This window comes from Opisthocomus hoazin, chromosome 5, assembly GCF_030867145.1.
Source record: "Opisthocomus hoazin isolate bOpiHoa1 chromosome 5, bOpiHoa1.hap1, whole genome shotgun sequence".
In the NCBI taxonomy this organism is placed as follows: Eukaryota; Metazoa; Chordata; class Aves; order Opisthocomiformes; family Opisthocomidae; genus Opisthocomus; species Opisthocomus hoazin.
Genome location: NC_134418.1, coordinates 61,239,796 through 61,261,972, shown reverse-complemented (window position 1 = coordinate 61,261,972; position 22,177 = coordinate 61,239,796). Strand labels below are relative to the sequence as shown.

Genomic DNA, 22,177 nt, shown 5'->3' with positions numbered 1-22,177 from the left:
GCAGCTGAGCAACGCGGGCTTGTCTGAAATCAGGTGTTAAGCTCAGGTCTCCTAGTCTCAGGAAAGGCAAATGTGCCCCGTCTGCAGGGGTGGCACAATCCTTCTGGAGGGCAAGGTGCCACAGCGCTGGCCGCACCCCTGCTATGGCCATGCCAGCAACTGGTGTTGGCCCCGAGCGATGCTGCAGGGCTGTGCACGTGTGTGTGTGCACATGCACGTGTGGGGCTCAGCTTGGGGGAGCTGCTCCAGCATGGAGCGGAGGAAGAAGATCACCGTGCAATGGCCAGGGACCCTGTGGAGACTGCAGAGGCTGCGCTGGCACCAGAGCATGTGCACGGACAGTGGAACAACCACTCTGTCAAGGGCAGGAGGACAACGGGGGAGAAAATGAAGTGCCAGTAACACACAGACACAAATAAGGAACATATGTGCGGTGCCAAGAGTCAGGCCGGTGGGGTGCAGATTAGCTGGCGAGACAGACCCGTGTTCTCTGCACGCTCCCTCCCAGCGTGACGAGAGCCGGTGCCACAGGCAGGCGCACAAAAGCGAGAGCCTTTCGAAGGCAATGCTGGACCCGGCGCTCTTGCTGCTGTCAGCCCAACTGTCTTCAAAAGCCACCCTGTCTTCATTAAACCTACTGGTAGGAGAAAGCACCCTTGCCAAACTAATTATGTGAGACCAAACTGGTGGCAGCCAGTATCCAGGAGCTGGAGAGGAGGGCTCTGCCAGGACGGCCCAGCCTTGCGGAAAGCATCACTTTATGCTCCAGTTACAGTAGAAGATCCTTCTGCCACCCTGCCCCAGGACATCCTCGTGCTGCGCTGCTGGCAAGGAACCACCCCGGGCTCCCACCCCAGGCCTGCACTGCCCAGCAACGCTTGTGCAGCTCCCCTGAGGTCACAGGGTGCCGAGCTGGATCCTGGCTGCATGAACTGAATCAAAGTGATGCTCCACCTCAGGAGGGAAAAGAAAAGAAAGATAAGGCCTATACATTTTACTAAGATGACCAATGTCTTGATGCTGAAGCAGATAATTTGCAGCATTATTTTCACTTTCTTGAAAACAGATTATAAACCAGGGGAGTGAAAACTACTCTGCAAAAAACATTTTCTTATCAAGTATTGAGTCAGAAATTATTTTCAGTCATTGTTTTTTATTTTGCCTTTTCCCTTCCTTCTTTCCCTATGACTTTGCCATAATATCCTGCCACGACCAAAAGCTCAACTGCCAAAATCCTGTGATGAAGGCTATTTGATGGAAAACAGCTAGAACTAGGAGGCACCAAACTGCCCCAAGACAGCACCTCCGTACGGGCGCTGGGCAGCTTAGACGCCTGGTGCTGAAGGGCCCTCCTGCCTGCCCGCAGCAGCCACGCATCCCACACGGAAAACCCAAAATGCAGGCATCCTGGTTCCACAAGGCAGCCGAAGGACAAGCGGAGCGCCCTGCCGCAGCCAGCACACAGGCTGAGCTCCGGAGCCTCACCTCCCACGGCCCCTGGGCAGCCTGGTGCTTCAGCTGGATCTGCCAGTCCTCCGTGTTCGGTTCTGCGCAGTGCTGCATGGTCAGGATGACGGGCCGGGTTAGCAGGGCTCCCGGCGGGCCGCAGCTCACCACCGGCGTCAGCAGGGTTTGGCTGTCTTCTACAGGCGGCCTGACAACCGGACAGAAAGATGGATACGTTAAGTGAGTTGAAAAAGGCAAAAAGGTATATTCAGACGTGCAAAAATAAAAAAATCTTCTCTTAAAATAAAAGATTACACAAGCAAGGAAGGGGTGATTTTTATTTCCCCCCAAATGCAAAAATGTGTTCTTTTTTGTTTTTTTGTTTTTTTTTCAAAATATCACTCATTTGTCAAAATGCAGGTTTAGCTGGCAGCAAATTATAGACCACGAGTGCTGAGCACCCTTCACTCTGAAGGATCCTTGCAGACTGCATGCAGAGGCTTCATTTTATCCAACGAGGCCACTGCTGCATTTGGCAGCTGCTTAGCAGCATACAGACATGAGCTCTTGTAAGGACCACGTGTGAGAATTATTTACTGTCTGGACAGGAAGAAATGAAAAATGGAGGAAGAGAACGAAGTACTGAACATGTCTGAAACCTCATAAGTGGTACAGAGTGCATCCGAGACATGCAGTTTGTGTTCAGAGCCATCACCAAACCCTCTGACACTCCATTTTACTTAAAAGGCATTCAGATCTACTAGAAAGGCTATTGCAAATATGCCTGTGGGGAGGAGGTGTCACCGGCAGTGGGGGAGAAAGGGCGAAGGGATGGTAAGGAATAGGGCAGAGGGCAAAACATACTCGCAAAGCCGGAGATTTCTAGGGATAACCCAGAGATGTTCAGTTAAAAATATGGGCATTGTCCAGCACACTTGTGGCCAGTCACGAGGAGTGGGTGATAGGGGAAATTATACAAATACATAGGATACCTTGCACACACTGTAGTTTGTAAATGATACTCTGTGTGTGTGTGTGTGCATGCGTGTGCATGTGTATGCGCATGTGTAAACTACTCCGGACCAACTGCTGAGGAGCTTAAAATCAGAGGAAGCATGAGTGACTTTAACTATCCCGACATCTGGTGTATGACAAACACAGCTGAATGTGCCTCATCAGCTGCCTCCCTAAATAATACAGAGGACAAATTCATGATCCAGAAACCAGCAAGTGGGACATTAAGTGTTTGATGTGATCTGCACTTCAACTCCAGATCTGGCCACAGGACTTCCCATTTTCTGCTCCAGCTAAGGACTCAATCCCTTGTTGCATTTACAAATATTTGTATTTACATTTGTATTGGTTTTAGCGGAATTAGTTGAGAGGACATTAAATAAACAGTTTATTTCTGCAACTCTTTGCCTTTACCAAAAGAAAGAGCAAAAAAAGTACCTGTAATCTTAGATAATATTTTCAAGGAGACCAAATCAGGATAGAAGGTGTTTTGATATCCGATTTATTGCACCTATTCTGGCTATTGCAAATATATGTTCACAGGCTTATCCTAATTTTGCCCACCTTAATTCTCCCTGAATAATCCATTAATCCCACAGAAAATGAAGGAAAAACTTTATAGAAATCCTTTTCCGAAGTGGGATGAAGGCACTTTTGAAAAGTGTCTCTTGTTGCTACAAATGTTGTGGGAGGTTTTTATAACATTTGAGGGGAAAAAAAAGAGGTCCGGCATGGAAAAATGTAAATCTATGCAAATCAGTAAATCCAGATGATATGCATCTGTGGAAATTAACTGATGAGTTTACTAAATGACTTAACAATTGTTTCTGAAAAGCCGTGGACTGGAAACAAACAGCTGTGATATAGCTGCCTTTCCAAAAAGATGTAAAATATAACAATCTGGACAGCTATCATGCATTATGCCAGCTATTTTAGCCTAACAAACAGTTTGTAAAAGAAATGAAACGCTAGCAGATAGAGTACCCAGTCCAGCTCCTCTTCCATACTGTAGGGATCTCAGGATTCAGACTAAGAACATCAGGGATCACTCTCTTGCAAGACTGAACTGAATAAATCATTGGGCAGATTTTGACTATAACTTTTCTTTTTCAGACTCATTTACTTCAGGTTTCCATAAGAAACAACAAGAAGCTTAAAAAACACTCACAATGTGCTGGTGGTTTTTAATGGTCATCATCTACCTTGTGCATGAATGGATATTTGAACACTCTCCTACAGTGCAATTCAAGAAATTTCAGAAAACATAATGTTTATGAGAAAAATCCTTTAAAATTACAATATTTGTCTGGAAAGCTACAGATATGACAAGCTGTAGACTTAATCCTCTGGTTAACATAACTTCAACTAAAAGACTACCGACATCTGAAGAAAGAAGGAAAAAAATACAAGTTATCATAGTTTTTTGGACTGAATTACAAAACCTGCAGTCGAAAAGAATATAGGAAGGAATATATCATGCCTGCTGTAAACACAGTGTCTTTTGGGTGAAAAATGAGTTAAAATCAACAAGAACCTGAGCACTGATGCATGCTGTTGAAAAAAGCCAAAAGGTCATTAAAATAATATGGTACTGATAAATCACACAGCCTAAAGTTGTCTCAAAGTAAAATTAACTTTAGTCACTGCTCTGTGACAAAATCCTGTTTGCTGCTAAATTTTAGGACTCTGATGGAGGCCATGATTCTGCGCCACAACATTTTATATCCGATTAGCACAGGTGTAAAAGATGACGTAGAACACAAATTCAGGAGGCGTCCCAGACTGCACAGTCAGCAAGTGAGGTAGGAAGCGGATACAAGCATACAAAGGACATGCCAAAAATAGCACGGCTTAATATTTTTTCCCCAAGTTGGTAAGCACCGTCTTATTCACCAGACTTACGAGATTTCTTGTCAAGTGGATGAGACATGCATGCTCATGACCTAGGTATGTATGATACAGGACACTCTGATGAGCGAAGAGCAGAAAAATGGGTCAGCTGCAGGGGGTGGTTGACTTTGCAGTCCCAAATTGCCAACCAGACACGCATCTGAGTCCGGCACCACAAAGTTACGGAACACGGCTGGTCCCAGTGACTCTCCTCCACCACCCACCTCATGCAGATACTGACCCACCTCAGCTCTCCACCAGTCTGGGGACTGCAAGTGACCTAACTAAGTGTCTAAGTGACCTTTAAGCCTTTGAAAACTGAGATTAATGAGTCGCAGAGGAGTTCTCAAGTGGAGTGAAATGGGGGTCAGTGTCACTGAACAGGTGAAATCCCAGCTCTGTTGAAGCCAATGCTAAACCTCTCCCTGACTACTGAGAGGCCAGGATTTCTACTCACAATGTGGAAGGCAACGTAAATAGCAAGACAATCATTAAATTTACAGATAACTCTAAATCAGGAATTATTGCAAGTAACGAGAGCCAGAAAATTATGCAAAAGATCCGGAGAGGGTAAAAATATGAGTAGGAAATAAAATCCTGTTAATTGTACAACAGCTCACACTTCCAGAGCAAAACAAGATCCAAACATAGTTATTTAGTAGCAAAGAAACGCAGCAAAAGTGAAAAAGATCTCAGGTGAGTTTACTGCAACGCAGCAGGCATCAACTTGCAATGTGACACAGCGGCAAAAAGCAAATCTGATTTCTGGGACTGTATGGGACAAGGGATGTCAGAGCACGCTGAGGTGATATTCCCTTTCCTATCCTGCTCTAACGTGACTGAAGGTAGCAGGGTATTTAGGGACCGCCAGGAGATCTTGGAAATAAACACCTGAAACCCAGAGGAATGAGGCTAAACCACGCAATGGCACACACAGCAGAGAGGTACCTGACAACTGACAGGAAAATGGAACAAAAATCTCTTGACAGATCTTTTCTTATTTCTCCCTGTTTCTAATTTCCATTTTAAAACAAAAGGATTATGCCTTACTATAGCTAATGAGAACACAAACAGATGCAGTAGACAAGATATATTATACAAGAGATATTAATCTTTTGCTTCAAGGCATAAACCCAACACTAATTGATGGGATTAGTAAACAACAAATTCCCCTGAAGACAGGTTATTGTGTAGTCATTCATTATGGGTAGTTTTCTACCTTCTCCTGGAGCAGGTGATGCAGCACCATCTAATCCAGGAACCTGGCCTAGACGAGCACCTGTTGTCATCAAGTATTATGATGCCTGTGTTACAGATGGCAGGAGATCCAGCACAAACACAAATACAGGGGAGCATATAGAGGGAGGGAGCTATCTCCTCTAAAGCAGAACGAGCTATGAGGAGACATCTTCAAAACTATAGGTCAGAACGTACTTTTAGGCTGTTATCCAAAAAAACTCAACAGCCAACACCCCCCCCCCCCTCAACCCCCTATCCACTTGTGCTACTATTTAGGCTTGCAGCAGTCTTGGGGTTACTTATGAGATGGGACTGGGCATTCAGCTGTGCTAGTACAACTCTGAAGTCACTTCACTGCAGGCAAAAGAGATGTTTTTGTTTTACAAAGATCTGTCTGAGACTAAAATTCAATCATCTGTTTAACATTATGATTAAAAGGCACTAATAGTAACTGAAAGGTCATCAGATATTTTTAGACGTTGTCCCATCCCGCACCACTCATCAAGAACAGTCACCTTTTATTTAAAAGCAAACAAACTTTTATTCGCTATATCTGGGCCCTTCACAATCAAATTTGTGTTTTTTTTTAAATGGGATTACTCATTTGAAACCATCTCCCTGTAATCAGCCAGACCATATTCATTAAGGTAACTGTCAGACAGCAGATGTGAGCACAACTAGAGAAATCTCTGCTCCTCAGTGGGCCTACATTGCACTCCCTGGCACCATGAATAGACGTTACAGACAATCACAGCATCTCAGGAAGCACAGGACAGAGCAGGGAGAGAGGAATGGCTAACTCATAGCAACAGATGGCAACCCTTCTACACAGCTTAGCCAAAAGTCAGAGAGAAGACATTTTATTTCTCCTTTCATTGCTGGGATTTTATTTTTAATGTGGTTTTTCTTAAGTTTCAAACTTAATATTCTCGACTGACCCTGGTTTTTCTCTCTGTCTATCTTTAGAAGGAAAATGATCTGAAAGGTTTTCCTCCCCTTTTGATCATTCTCTGGTCATTTGTATTTCAAATGTTTCAATTATAGTGACTGGCACTTCATGATATTATCTTCTGGAGTTGCAAAGTAATTTTGTTTATGGAACTGAGATACAGAAGGAAGGTGGAGAAACGAGATGTGGAAGACTTCAATTTCTTTTATTTCACATCAGTAAGTTTAGAGTTTACTGGTTAAAAAGGCAATATTGCTCCTTGGATCAAACTCATTGATCAGCTGCGTGACTTCAATATAAAGTCTATACAAACACTGTGAAGCCACTGATGGAAATCCTGACAAGGCTCACCTGACCCTTCTCTCTTTTCAGGCAGCTAATTTGGAAGTTGCACAGTTTATGTGCGTCTTCCATCAAGATTTTCAGGAGCTCTGCTTGCTCTGTTCTTCAGAGTTGTAACATTCTGTGGGCATGGCGACATCCACTCTCGTTTGTGTCATCTCCCGTGTGATGGATTACGCAGGAGTGTCCTTCACTGTGCCATATTTAGTGCAGTTCTTGCCTCTGATTAGAGTATGCAAGAGCAGCTCCACCTAAAGCTGTGCAAGCTCGGTAGGGGTTCACGTGGGAAAACAGGAACTGCCATATGAGATCAAATCAGTGGCCCATCAAGGCCCAGACTCTGTCTAGCACTGACCAGTGCCAGATGTTTCCAAAGGAAGCACACAGCTTCGTTAATTTAGCTCACAGCTAATTTGTGTTTTAACCCAAGGCAGTCAAGAAAATCCTGAAGGTTGGTGGTTTATACTCATGCTATTTAATCCTTAGTTGTGCAAGACCTAGGCTCTCACAGATGCTCGCGGGAACAGCTCTTGCCAGATAGTGGTGACAAGAACTTGCTTATTTTATAGGTGAAACCACAGTTCAAGACAGCACTCCTCCCTACAGATCTCAAAGACAATGATACTCCCCCAGACTAAGAGAGAAAGCATCTGATCACTACTGAAAAAGCCAATTAGCTTTAAGACAGAAACCTGCAAATAGTTGTAAAATATTCTTACAGGTTTGTTATTATTTCAGTTACATGTACCTCTATACACACACATACATGTATGCGTACAAACACAGAACGACATATGTATACCCAGATATCCTCTTCCCCACTGTAGCTACTTCATAAAGCACATGGACCTTTCCATGAGGTCAATATGAATCTCTCACGCCAGCCAGGGATCAGAGCCTGGTAGCTGCTTACATCCACCCTGCCCCAAATGACAGGCAGAATGAGGATGAGCTCACAGTGCAGGGAAACCAGTCGGCTGGAGTGTTAGTCTAGGAAAAGAGAAAACCCAGTGTGCCACAAGCACGCTAACACACTTAGAGAAAACAACTGCCTCCAAGTGGTGTTCATTGCCAGCCATCAGAACCCCAATTCACCGCAGAAGGATAACACTTTCAGGGTGACCCCCCCTGCTCTCACACGCTTTGATGGATATGAAATGGAATAAATAAAGTGTCTCGGAGAGCTCTCCTAACCATTCTGCAAGGCAACACAAAGAGTGGTATTCCTGGGGTGTGAAGTCTCTCAAATGTCTGTACTACAGGTTTCAGAGACTAACTGGGGAAATGTATTAGGAAAACAAAAGGAAGGAAAAGAAAGGGGGAATTTGCAGGACTCTGAGGGATAATAGATTTCCTGTTTCTGCCTGGCTGTTCAGAAGTGGTTTCATATTTCTACAAACAAAGTGTGAGCTCAGTCTTAAGTTGCTGGAGATACGTGAGCTGTGATGGTGTGCCTCTCAGTTGCTGCACCAGTTCCACTTAGGGCAGCGCTATGGGGACTGCCTTAGTGGTGGCTGTATATCAAGAAAAAAAGCCTGCCTTCATTTCTGATTATAGCACCCATTTTATAGTTTCCTATATGTCCCCTTCCAAACTACTTCAACACATGGCAGGACTTTTCAACACATACGCATTTACACATCACACATGAAAATAAATATAAGGTCTCACAGGGTTTATTGAACACACTCCAGTTACCACTTGGCCACAACAGCAAATGTCTGCAGCTAGACCTTACTGTGGACTATCACTCTCTGCTGGAGTGCTGTGAGAGTGCAGCAGAGGATTTAAAAAATAATTACGCTGCACACTAACTTGTGGTACCCTTATGACGCCAATTATATGAAGCAACATCTGTGGCCAATGCAGTCAGACACAAGAGGCTTTGACCGAGCTGCAGCTCTGCTACAGCAAGCGAAGTGTGTGGTGACACCGTCCTGCAGCAGAGGACCATTGCAGCTGGGTGCAGGCAGCCACCCACCCTTTCCTGCTCCTGGGCACCGGGGGAAAAGGAGCAGGTAACAGGGGAGGATGTTACAGTCCTGCAGCATTTAAGCCCTTTTTGGTGACTATTTGGATCTGAGTGATCTAGACGACGTCCGATGAGCTCCATTTTAAACATCCTAGAAGAGGTTGGTTTCCATGGGCATAACAAGCCTGGCATGCTGGAGAGGGCTGAAAAGCTGCCATACATCAAATTAGCAGCTGAGGTCTGTGTGCCTAGGAAACGACTGTCACTGTGACGGGATGAGCCCCATGGCCAAGGCAGTCTGCCCTCTGCTCTCTTCTCCTAGGAAAAGAAATCACTTCTCAAAGTCTTCACTGCAAGTGAGGATTCACACCTTTCTGTTCACTTCTGCAGGTGTACTTCAGCACACTTGCTCAGTTTGGCAGACAGCACAGCTCCAAGGATGCTGTTCCCAATACAGGTTAACCCATCCCTCTATCCCCTGTGTGACCTGCTGAGTAACGGCTATCACAAAGCATGCAGAGGAGGCTTTGTGACCCTTGAAGAAAATAAATCAGACTAGCATGTGAAATTGGTTGTCCACAGCTACATGAATAAGGAGGCAGGGACTCCTTCCATAAGTCACTGGAAAGAAAATAATTGCAGATATAGATTCTCCTAGGAATTAATTTTTTTTTTAATAATTATGTGTTTTAAAAGGGGGATTTGGAGGCAAGTTGAATAACAGGGGATGCCCTCTTATTTTTTTTCCTTCTGCAGGAAAGAGCTCTTTTTCAATGCTGTTTGTAAGAGTCTTTAAAACACAGTCAAAAGTAATAGGAATACAATCAATATTAGATATGAACAGAGACACTTTTCCTGTAGCTGCAATTAGCTATTTTCAAAGAGCAGGCAATGAATAATGCATGCAAAAGGGTGGATGGAGGGGTTACTTATTTTTTCTTTAAGCAGATTATTTTAACATGGGTGAAAGACTACCAAGCCAAAGAATAGTGTTCAGTATCACGCAGTGTATAAACAGCTGTGGCTTAGCACATAATAAAAGCCATTAAGGGGCTGAGCCAAAAAATGTATCTATTTATGAGGAGGGGAAAGAGGCAAAGTACCGTGTAATGATTGCTTAGATTCACATTTGCCATTCAGCCTTGGTGCACGAGTCCGTTCTGCAGACTAAGATCTCGCCTTTCTCTTCATTAGGTTTTCCTAAACTGCTTCAAACGCTATCTTGGCCTTTTCGGAAACTCTTTTTTATGCCAAGGCTGCCAGACCACTCAGTACACACTGAGATCCAGAATATGAATTGGCCACATGTGCAGATAGCAGGTGAGAGCAACATGGCTCATCCCAACATGGGCTCTGGGTAGCCCTCAGCGTGGAGTGCCCGGGGCTGAGCAGGACAGCTGCTTGCTTACTTCTACCTCGGAACAAGAAGGGGTGAAGGACACCAAAAGCTTTGGCTCCATCCTCTCACTGCATGGACTAGCCAAGTCCATGAAGGGTAAAATCAAAATTCACCCTCACTGTAATAGGAGAGGAGATTTTCCAAGCCAGGTGCTCAGGCACCTGTCCCTCTGCTAAGTCAATTTGTCACCTTGCTCCTCTGCTCCCTTGTCCTTTGCAGCACGGGTCTTTATTGAGAGATCACCTCACACCTTCTCTGCCACATCAACCTCACTTCTGGCTACGATTCAGCGTCCCCCCAGCCCGAGGGCCTGGTGCAGAGTGCAACTCTTGCTTAGAAAAGCAGAAGCTGAGCTCGTTTTGTGATAAAGTTCGTCCTTGGCTTTGCTCACATTTACCTCCAAGTCAGCAAATAACTTCAACGCAGTAGGCTTTGCATAAGCATATTGCCACAGGTCTTTAGTTACTACATTTTCCCCCTCTGTTAACGCACAAACAAAGAAAGGCCGTCTTTTACCTCATGTTCTCCTTCCTGTGAACTGTCACATACATTTCATAGACTCTCCCTTGTGGAACAGCCCCCGCTGGGATCAGCAAGCTTACTCCTGCAGAACAGAAGAGACAAAAAGATAAAATGGAGAAAAATAGGCAAGTGGGAGTGTGAAGAGGGGTGACAGGAGAGGCAGCAGATGAAAGCTGAGATGCTAGATATTCACCCAACCTCACCAGCAGACACTAAATGACCTCAGCAGCTCAGGAGAAACAGTATTTACCGCAGCCTCGGCTTCTCCGGTGGTCATCTGGTCTGTTCTTATTCCTCTTGTGCATCTGCACTGAAATATGGATGTGGAGGAAAGGATTTTCTTCCCTTCCCTTTCATTTTATTTAAAGAGCAGACAGATGGTTACGCTGCTGCTTACCTTTTAAAATGATAGCAAAACGAACAACTCTGACTAAAATTTCCAACAGCTGTAATGGGACATCTCCCTAGCCAACTCTTATGTAATTACAATCAGGAAAGACAGGCAGTGGAGCACTGTCCCAGGAAGCAAGAAGAACCAGTTGTTCCCTGAAAGACGGCTTCTGTGACTGGCATCCTGTCTTTTAATGCACTCACAGCTTCTAATTAGACTACCAGGGAGACAAAATTTAGCTTCCTGGTATCTTGAATGTGCTGAGTCCTGCAGTGGCTCAAAAATTCGGGTATCCAACCTTGAAAAAGAACTGGGCATTCAGTGATGATTAGCTGCACGCTTGATTGCAAAACAGTGTTCTTGCATTACTGAAATTTCAGAGATGTAGAGAGTGACTCCCCAGCAAACAGAGGGCCCTGCCCTCGCACGACGAATGCGGCACACGAACCAGCTGTTTCGCTCTGCTGGACACGTCTCAGCCAGCTGTCTTTGCAGATGTGGATTAGCTGGGAATCAGTGGCAAGGACTTTAATACAGTTATTACTACGTAGCTGAAAACAAACCTACAGGCAGATTATTTACATATACGCATACGGAAGAGAGGCTTTATAGAAACCTTGCATGGCCCTGTCTCTTTTCTTTGGCATAGGTGGTGTGGTTATGCTGCAGACCTCCCCTGTGTTGGTGTACAGGGACTCGGTCCCACCCCTGGCTTTGAAGGGGAGGCATTCGCTAGGAAACCATTTTCCAGAAACACCTTCTGACACTTGTTTCTTTACAGGCCTGTAACAACCTCACCTGTGCATGTTCTCAGCTGTAACAGGGCAGGTGTAGCGTAAATGAAGGGCTTTGATCATATTACTGGGAGGACATACGTACATCTAGAAGCTGCACAGAGGCATACATGGTAGTGATATATTTTACAGAAGTTATTTTCATAATTTTGAAGGAATTACAGTAATAAATAACCCTTTTTTCTTTACAAATTGATATTAATATATGTGAATTAAACGTGACTAACAGACTTTGCTGACAATGTGCACCACCACGGCCTAAGAAACCTCAGTATTAATACTGACCTTCAGCTGCTACTTAGACAAACGTGAAATCCAGGATTGTATAGAACAAATTTTCAACATTGCTCAGCACTCAGCACCACGTTTCTTTAATTAGTTCAATTTTCACTCAGGCTCTTAAATTTAATAGCTGTTTTTGCCCCCTGTTCCATGATAGCTCAGAGAGGAGGGGCTACTGCTCACCGACCACTTTTGGATGCTTTCTGGGCAGTGTGGGGCTGTGTCCTGGAAGAACCAAACCACCTAGGTCCTGGGCCACCCAGGCGTTTTGCTTTCTCCATAACATCAATGAATAAGAAAAAATCCAGCAAATGAGCAAGAGACAAGGGCACTGCGCTGTAAAATGGCCAAGAGCTGACCACATAATGTAAAGGAGGAAAGCAGAAGTGCTGTGAAACCTTGAGCTATTGAGTTAGGTAGCTGTGGTTGCACGTGCACTGTAGTCCTACCTGGAGTCAGAGCTCCAGAGAAACTGGGCAGGGGTACTCCTGATGACCGTGTAGCCTGCATATCCCCCACACCCAGTATTACATGCATTTGATTCGACGCCACTTCAGATGTTAATGTCGCTCTTGATTAGCATGCCAAACCCACGTGAACATCCAGTTGCTGAATTTCCTTTGAACGTCAGCACTTCATTTAGGATCCTAGCAGCAGTATGGCTCTCCTAAAATATCTGGCTGCAACAGCCAAGCTCTCCCAATTCTGCCCGGCAGCTCTCTGGATCCTCTGAAACTGCCTCCTGGTGCCTGTGTGGCTTGAAGAGGGCCCGGCAGCCTGGCCTCGTACTGTATGAGAAAGGCTGAGCAGCACTTTGCAATAACATCAAAAGGCACTTGCTGCTCCATCTTCCTCTGTCCTAGTTGTAAAACAAGTCAAGAATATACATAACAGGGAGAGAAATATAGAAGAGACACTCTTAGGCCTTATTTTCCCTGGGTATGTAATGTGTGCAGGAAAAAGTGTCTTCCAAAAATTAGTATTCTGCTGTCCTACTTCAATACCACACCGTCTGCAATGAATTGGAAGTGGAACAACCGATTTGTTTTTAATTAATTTGTCCTTTTTATGTCTGATGGCAAGATTGAGGCTTTCTCGCTTGGAGTTCCTTTTCTAGAGCTGCATGAAAGCAAAAGGTCAAGGATGCTGAATCACACTTCACACAGGGAAGCTCTGAAGCCTCGCATGTCTCAGTAAGTGGCTAAGAGCCCTGCAACATTCTGTTAAAAAGGTGGCCAGGACTTTGGGAAAAGAATACTTCAAGTACCCTGGCAGACCTGAATGAGCGTAAAAACCCATCTGTTTGTTCCGAACAAAGAAAAGGCGATGTCCCAGGAGTGACCCTGCTATTTCCTGCATAAAAGCAAGCTAACTCCACTTAAAAACACAAAACAACTGAGCTTCAAAGCCAACATGGCTAGCACTTACCTGAATTGGGAATTACTAGGTGACCTCCTAAAGAGTTGAAGGTCCCAAACGCAGTGCACGATGGGTCTGTTTGCCGAGCAAGGCTCTGGTTCTTCATGTTCAGGGTCTCATTCTCCAGCAGGGACTGTGTGATCTGTGGGGACAGCTTGGAGGAGAAGTCAGAGAGGTCATCCTGGGGAGTGACTGCGCCAGAGGTGTTGTAAACCTTGATCTTCAGGTTGGGCAGTGGGTCCAGTATCGGTGAATTGGTCATTGGGATTTTATCAGAGACGTCATGCAAGGCATACACAGGACCCCTGTACATGGCTGCAGCAGAAGTGAGGTCTGGTGGTACCGCCAGGAGGTCTACATTGGAGATGCGAAGGAAGAACTGTATTACTTCTCTATTCTGATCCTTCGGGGTAACAGTTTGGGTTTCTGTTCTGCATTTTGCCTCAGATTTCATGTATGACATGCTTAGCTTCAGGGCAAGATGTTTTTCTTACTCAGTATATCTAGTTTTATTAACAAATACCCCCTTCCTAAATGCTAAGTGACAATCCTTAACCAATTTATTTAATTGGCCTAGTGACAGCATTCGTAAAATAAATGACAGAAGAAACCTATGAAGTAATCGTGCCCACGATTCCCCACAGTGGGGGATTAGTACATGCATCACACTTTTTGGAGATTTTTTTAAAAAGTGTCTCCAGCAAATTACACTGCTGCTAATCCTCCACATGACAACTGTCCTTTCATCTTAACTCTTACTTTGATTTATTCTTCTTGCACACATATTGGGAAAAAAGAGTAACCCTTCAGCCTAAATGGGTCTTGAAAGAGCCAGTACTACCTTTAGAATGTTTTTTTTCTGGCCAATGAAGTGTGGAAGTAGTCAAGCTGTTCTGCACCAGTGATAGAAATGTTCATTATTAAATGATGTTCTCCTACAACTTTTTCTTCTACATCATCTACTGAAAGTACAGTACTTCTTAAACTACTATTTATGCCTGTGGAGACAGGGCACAGTAAAAAAGGCTATTAGTGAAACAAAGTGGAGGAAGATGTGATAGAATTACCATACTGTAATCTCACTCCTGTGATGAATTCTGCCTCTGTTGTTTCTGCCAGAGCTTTGCCTTTGATTTCAATTTGAGCTAGACCTGTATTTTCATAAATGTCTCTGTGTTTCACTCTCGCATTCATGCTTTCTCTTCAGAAGTTAAATTCCCCTGCTTTATGCTCTTGAGCACACCTGAATAACTCCAGCATGGGTTTTGAGCACTTGACCATCAGAAACAAATGGATGTAATCTGTCTCCCTTTTATCAAGTGCCAACAAGCATTCAGTGATTATCATTCACGCAGCCCAAGAGACCACAACCTTACAGCACCTCTCTGAATCGGTCAACATGGAGTGAAATGACAACTGACCTTGCCTTGCAGCCTTGATGTTAACAGGCTGAAATCCCCCATTGAGCGCCGAGGAGTCGATAATATCTGACTCAAAGTCACGGTGGTTCTTGCGGTAGACAAACAGGGCTACAACCACGGAAATAGCTAGGCACACGATCACGGCTATGACGATCCCGACGTAGAGAGCAACATCATCCGAGTCAGGAGCAGCTAGAGTGAGAGAGGCCAGGAACCTTGAAGAAATGTGCTCCTCACAGGTACTCTCAAGAAAACACATACTTATTATTCTTGTTTCCTGCAGATATTTACTACCTTTTTTATAGGTTAATTTAAAATCCATTTCCAAAGCTATATAACATGTCTATGCCCTTTTGATGGAAAATGATCTTTGATTTCTCTCTAACTTGTGCTTAAACTCTTTCCCTATCTACTCGCTCATCTATCCAGTGCCCAGGCTGTGAACTACTAAGCATAACACGTTATAGATTCAGTCTTATAAAGCAAATTCACCCTATGAAATAAAACAGTATGTCTTAGTGGTATTTAGTGGTTCATCTGATAACAAAAAAAATGTTATGGCTTTTTAAGCTTCAGAAGCCTTATTTTTTAATAAGAAAAGAAGTCAAAAAAACCAGAAATCTGTGTTCTATGGAATACCTGTGATATCAGGATGCTTTTTTTGAACTATAACGTGTCAAGCCACTTTTCCCTTCCATTCATTTCCCTTTAAGAGAAATAATCTAGTGAGGCAGAGAATCAAACACTGAATTCTCATCACCAGCATTAACACATCCGTATTTGGATAAGAGCCGAAGCAAGCACAAGAAATAATGTGGTAATTTACAAAAAGGAACCCAGATTTATTAGAGCTGTCTTGTGAGAAAATGGCTATGATATTTCTACTAGCTGCTTATACCATATCTTCGGCACTAATTCCAGGCTAATTTCTAGCATCATTATCCATTAGACATTTTTTTCCAAAAGCTCTCAATATATGACGAAAATTTTATGTGTTTCTATACAGTGAAGAATCCCAGTTTTAGAGATAGAATAATCAAAAAAGAAAGTGAAAACCAAACAGACTTTTCAGTACCCCATTTTTGTTAGTCTGAAACATGTGAAATCACTTTTATTCTAATTTTTTGCTCCTTGCTTTCTAGCCGTTTAAGCCAGGCTGCCCTCCAGCTGCAAAGGTGAGAGCTGGCAGATGTTGAAAGGGACCGATCAATCTCCGTAAGCTCCTGACTATCAGATTTTCCATGTACCAGCCTCAAAACATCACTTTTTTTTTCCCCCAGCAGTTCAGGAAGCAGATCTCTGAGTTCCAGCTCAAAGAAAAGCTACCCTCCACCACATTTCCTCCATTTGCTAAGGAAATATTAATAAGAAGAGGGTTCATTGTTTCAAGTTTCTGTCTGAATGTCTGGCAGCACCTTCTCCCATTTTCCTCGTTATCATTCTGTGTCAACCGCTGACAGCGAAACACTGTGACTGCTGTCAAGCAAGCAGCACGCCACTTACTGTGCCGAAAAGGTCCCTCTTTGCCTAGTCACACAGAGCTGGCCTAGCAGTAAAGTTTGACCCAAGGTACAGCATCAAATTAGCATCCAGGAACATAAAATCAAACATGAAACTTACAAGAAAATCCATATTCATTCTGGGTTCTCTGTTCAGTTGAAATAGGATAAATGAAACCTTAAAAAGAAAGAAATTAAACAAAAATGGGAACAAAATCAAATTAACGAGGAGAACAAAAAAGGGAAGCATGAAAAATGGCTTAATTAAAAAAAAAGAAGGAAAAGAAACTGATGGCACTTTAAAATTCTGATACAGCACAGAATTATGATTTTGCATCCCCTGTCTCCTCCAGAGCCTTACTAAGAATTAATAAGCAGGCAGATTGAATTTCTAAGCCAAAATCGGTCTCGAGTCACTAACTTTGGAGTGCTTAAAGTCTTTCTTTTATTGAGCATAAACTCTAACGGATCTAATTTATTTCAGACATCAAGGGTCATTAGCATACGGAAAGTCTTTTTTCCCTATCCCTGCCATATGCTTTAATTCCCAGGACATCTTTGGTGAGGCTCTAAACAGTTTTTTTATTTAATTATGGTAGCTTGCTGTTGATCTAATAGAGCTAAAGGAGACCTGTCGTCACTGGTCAGAGGTTAAACACCCATTCGCTGAGCAGAGTCCACGCACAAAGCCCTCTCTCTGTATTTCCCTGGAATTGTTTTATCCTGTCTTTAATACACGTTGAACAGGAATTCCTCAGGGAGCAAAGAATTTGTCAGCGAATGGGAAACTGAGTGGCTTCTCTTCGAAATTATTACAAAATCAATAAGGCCTGCCGGGTCATAACATTATTTATTTGAAATCTTTGCAAGCACCATATATTGACAAAATCATAACACAATTTACAGCTGTATTTTGGAATGGATAAATAAGAGAGATCGTTTCCTTTGCCTTTTCTTTCTGCACCTCCTACAGCACAGCACGCTGGAGCTGCTCAGCTTGTACACAAGTCCTATGAACTCGCTAAGCACCTCCCAGCTGCTTTCCATCCATACGGGCAGGGAGTGAAACGCTCCAAGTCCCACCCTGCTGGAAAGGTAAATGACAAATCCAAAGTAAGAGGGGCAGTCGCTGGCAGCGATGGGATTAGAGTTGGTGTAAGACAGAAGGCACCTCTCCTTCATCACCTTCCCTTCTGTGCTTCTGAAGGGAATTTCACCCCCTCTCCTTGGATTGCACTGCGAGGAGCTCGCACAGCTGGGGACTCCCTGCAGGTGAGCTGAAACTGGAAAACGCACCCCTGGCGCGTGCCTAATGCACAGGACCACATCGCAGCCAGACCGGAGTAATCATCCCCGGCTCACAGAAGGGCTGAGTGTGGGTGCTCAGCATCTGTTGAGCTTTGCATCGCTCTCCCTGCTTGGCTGCACTGCTTGCTAATGAAGATACAGTCTATCGCAATCGCAGGTACAGACATTCCTCCCCCCGAAGTTTCCAGACACTAAGTCTTGCATAGCTGCTACCCTAACCTTCGGTTCCCATAACAGAGCAAGAAGCGCTGCTTTTTGATGATGATGTTTTTTTCTGAGGCATCATGAGACAATGTTGCCTGTAGTATTTACTTAAAACTTTATTTCACAGCAATGATTTCAGCCTTATAACTGCTTTTTGAAATACTATGTTCTTACATGCATTTATTTGGATCTTTGAGGCAAGTTCACCTATGTGTACTCTCAACACAACTACTCAGTCTTTCCTAATAACTGCTTCCTACTTCTACTACGGTACTCCAGGCATTGGCCATAAAAAGTCAGGCAAGCAGCTTCTGAGGGCTTGAGTGAGTACCCAGCGAGTCTGGCCATGTATTTACAACACCCTGGTTACTCCCCACTTACTCCCCAGATGAACGCTGAGGCCCATATTTAGTCAACCTAAATTTCAGCTATAGCATTGTGCCCAATATTTCCTTCAGCAAGATGTCTCTGGAGACCAATAGGCAGCCAGCAGCAAATATGAGGGACAAGAACAAGCTGGAATTTAGGCTGGCTGCATCTCTGAACACCTTTTCGCCTCGTACTCAAACTCACTGGGAAAGATGAGGGCATCTCCCTGCACTTCACGTACCCCAGCATGTTCTCAGGGGAGCTGGCATGGGGCAACACGCATCCCTCAGCTCTGCATCACCCACAGAGCTCGAGCTCATCTGCGCAGAGCCAGAAAGGCTATTCCGTTCTCCTTGTGTTGTGTTTCAGCTGACAAGTTTTGCATTCAAGGTTCTGCATCCTTTCTGCCACATCTGAAGTGATCTAGCAACTGCCACTCAATGGGCACAAAGGGCTGGATTAGCTGTGATATTACTGCAAGCATTCTCTCCTCCTGGGAAAATGGAAATCCAAACTCAAGCCTTTTCAGCAAAGTCATCAAGTGTGGTCTTCAAATACTCTAAAAGACTTTCCTCATTGCAGCCTCTCACAGACCCTCTTTGTCACAAATACTTCTTTGCATCTTACAGGTTCGCATACATTCTGTTAGTGATAACTACGGAGAGCATCCTTGCAGCTACGTAAGGGTGACACCAATTTCTTCAACAGAAACGTTTTGTGTATGTATTCAAAGGCACGTCTATTAAAATGGGAGGCAGAGGCAACGATACTGCTTGCTGCTTCCACTAGCCTTGCAAAACCTACATGTTTAGCAAAGCGAGTTTGATTTTATTCCCCTGTGTGTGCTGCGAACTGAACCAAGCACCCAACTCCAGCCAACTGTTTCCATGCGAACATAGCCTGGCTTGCACAGATGTCTGTGCAAGCCTGAAAAACATGTGTTTTTTACACAGAATGAAGGAAAGGCCAAGGTGGAAGGGTTAAGGGTTGTCAAATGAGATGCCATGTATTTGAGTCATGGGCATGACAATTTTTTGCTGAGGGACAAGAGTCACAGCTGACCAGCTTGGCTGTAGATGGATAGGTGGCCACTCGTGCAGGATGTCCTTGTTGAAGTGGCAGCACCACACAAGCAAGGCTGTGGTTGTCATACAACCCTGTTTGCTCACAGTATGCGGGCATGTTGCCCTGGCTGAAGCTAGCAGAGACCTGACCTTGGGTTGACTACCAGCATTCCAGCCAAGCTGGCAACCCCAGCCATCCACTGGTAAAACGCCAGCTCCATTTGCACTTGCAAATTAAGCATATTTGTCAGACATCACTCAAACATGGCAACTACAGATGTCTTCTGCTATTTGGGCAGGACTTTTTAGAATAAAACTCCTTTTAAACACTCCTTTGTTATGAAAGCGCTCTTCCAAAAGGGAGCAGGCATTGCAGTGGCCGCGGTAAGGGGAAGGCTTGCAGCCATGCGCTGGTGGTGGTGGCTGGGCAGGAGGCAGGGTTATTGCCGTGCTCCCAGCACAAGAGCACAGGTATTGCTTTAGAAAGCTGGCTTTCACACTGGTCCCTCTGACTACGTCTTCAAACAATGAGAGAGGACATTTTCATCAGATAATGATGCAAACCTACTGGGATTAGTAACTGAAATAATGAAGAATGACTTCTGTCTTCAAAGCAACGGCAGTGAAAAGAAATCTTTTTCTTGCATTTTTTTTCCTCCGTCTATCAGCTGCGCTGCTTGGCAAGTACCTGAGGGACTTCTAACAGGATCATCCAAACTTTTAACAAGGGTGAATTTAGAAAGGTGCTGGTGGGTTTGACTGTGGGGAGGCTGCTGAGGCTGCTGACTCACACTCAGAGCAGCTGGATTCACAGTGAGCTACTTGCTTTGAGAAAAGTAATTTAAGCTTCTTCCTACAGCTAGTTGGGAAATGTACATTTTCAAAGAGGCTTTTGACATTTTGTCGTGTAACTTACCGCTGGATGAGTAAAATAGTAATAATCATACCAAGCATACATGCGTAGTCCCTTCTGTTTGAAGCTCTCGGAGGCTCACCAAAAGCGGATGTTTATTCCCCTCATTTTACAAGTACCTCACCCTATATCATACCTGGTGAATCAGCGTGAGGCTTGGGTTAACGCACAGAAATTGCACCACCATAACTGCATGGTAAATGCATTCAATAAAAAGTCTTTAATTAAATTGATGTTTCTCCGTGCATTCTACTTTATATTCCATTTCAGGCTTGTAAATACATTTTTTGTCCCTGTGGAAGTGCTTCTATCAAGTGTTAAAGGTGGGCTTTTTTTTTTTTTAAACAAAGTAATTACACTGGCACAAATCCTTTGTACAAATGCAGGTGTATCATTATAAAGGTGCATTATGTAGGCATTGCCTATTGTCTTTCTATAAAGCATCTGAAGAGCAATTTAAGCACCTTCATAAAGATGTAACACACTGGGAAAGGTGAAGAAGGGTGAATATGTGAGATTGTACTGGAAAGATAAACCAGTCCAATGTTTGTATACAGAAAAGACTTCAACAGGCTTTTTATAAATTCCATTTAAAAGAAATTCAGCATCAGTCGCACTTGGACTGATTTGTGGAATTGTGTCCATTTAACTAAACAGATTTTGAAGCTCATTTAATTAGTTTGGTGCAGTTAGTGAAGGCAGACAATCCTCAAACGCTGGAAGTCCATCCTGAGAATTCTGATCACAAGTGCTTTGCTCTGACCTTCTGGAAACACATTTGTGCCAGAGACCACAGGAGACTCAGCGGCGGGTCTCTGTGGCTGGATGGCCTTCAGCGTATCTGCGTGTCTGGGATCATCTGCCTTAGGGGGTTAACTTTGACAAATAGGCAGGCTGACACTTTTTACAGCACAAATTCATCTGCTGCAGTTTTCCTTGGGAGGAGTACATAAACCTTCTGCCAAGTTGGGGAAAAGTGAAGCATTTGGGAATGAAGGAATCTCAGACCTATGAACGATAATTGTGCAGAGATTATGGCACTGACTCTCTTGAGACTGAAATTAAAACAGTGTCACCAAATAGTCACTAAAACAACTTTTCTAAGCTCTCTTTTTCCGCTGGGGAAAACCTCACCTCAGCATGTTCATGGGCATACATACACACACACGATTCTGTGGTGCTCAGACAGGGGACTTGGTATCATGAGCATGGGCACCCTGAAATCCTGTGTTTGATTTCACATAGAAAGCCCTGGGAATATACTGCCTTGGCCTGAGAACTGACATATTTTAAAGACAACTTTTATCCCTGTGGTATAAAATACTAGGTCACGGCTTCACGCAGAGAGAACTTTGTAACTGGATCCACTTTTTGGTCCTTCATAGATTTTGCTAGCTTTCTAGTCATGCTGAATTTGTATTAATGGATATCAATTTTAGAGTGAATTGATCAGATTATGAAAATGTTTCATTCTGTTGCTTGCAGAACAGAAAATATTCACATAAGAGAGAAAGAAAAATTCCCAGTTTTCCATTTGTATTTTCCCCAGCTACTTTCTCTCTTCCCAGTAAGTAGCTAGGTAGGATGGGGGAGTAGCTGAAGGTGATCTTTCTGAGCACTTATTTACTGGGGCTTATACAGTTTGGATCATAATTACAAAAATATTTACAATTATTCTGCAAAGAAATTGCTTCATAGCATTAGCTGCTGAGGTCACCGTTGATGATACATCTTTTGAGA

At 43.8% G+C, this 22,177-nt stretch overlaps 1 protein-coding gene across 2 annotated transcripts in view; it reads right to left on the bottom strand.

Annotated features, from left to right (window-relative positions):
- UNC5C (unc-5 netrin receptor C) overlaps positions 1-22,177 on the bottom strand; it is a 258,186-nt gene that overhangs the window by 15,861 nt on the left and 220,148 nt on the right. The window contains exons 8-12 of one of the 2 annotated variants that reach the window (XM_075421479.1): positions 16,701-16,757; positions 15,081-15,272; positions 13,669-14,013; positions 10,768-10,855; positions 1,486-1,654 (exon numbers count right to left, since the gene is read on the bottom strand). In XM_075421479.1, the coding sequence (XP_075277594.1) occupies positions 1,486-1,654; positions 10,768-10,855; positions 13,669-14,013; positions 15,081-15,272; positions 16,701-16,757 (851 nt within the window). The remainder of the gene's footprint in view (positions 1-1,485; positions 1,655-10,767; positions 10,856-13,668; positions 14,014-15,080; positions 15,273-16,700; positions 16,758-22,177) is intronic. The other variant, XM_075421480.1, reaches the window with a different exon arrangement.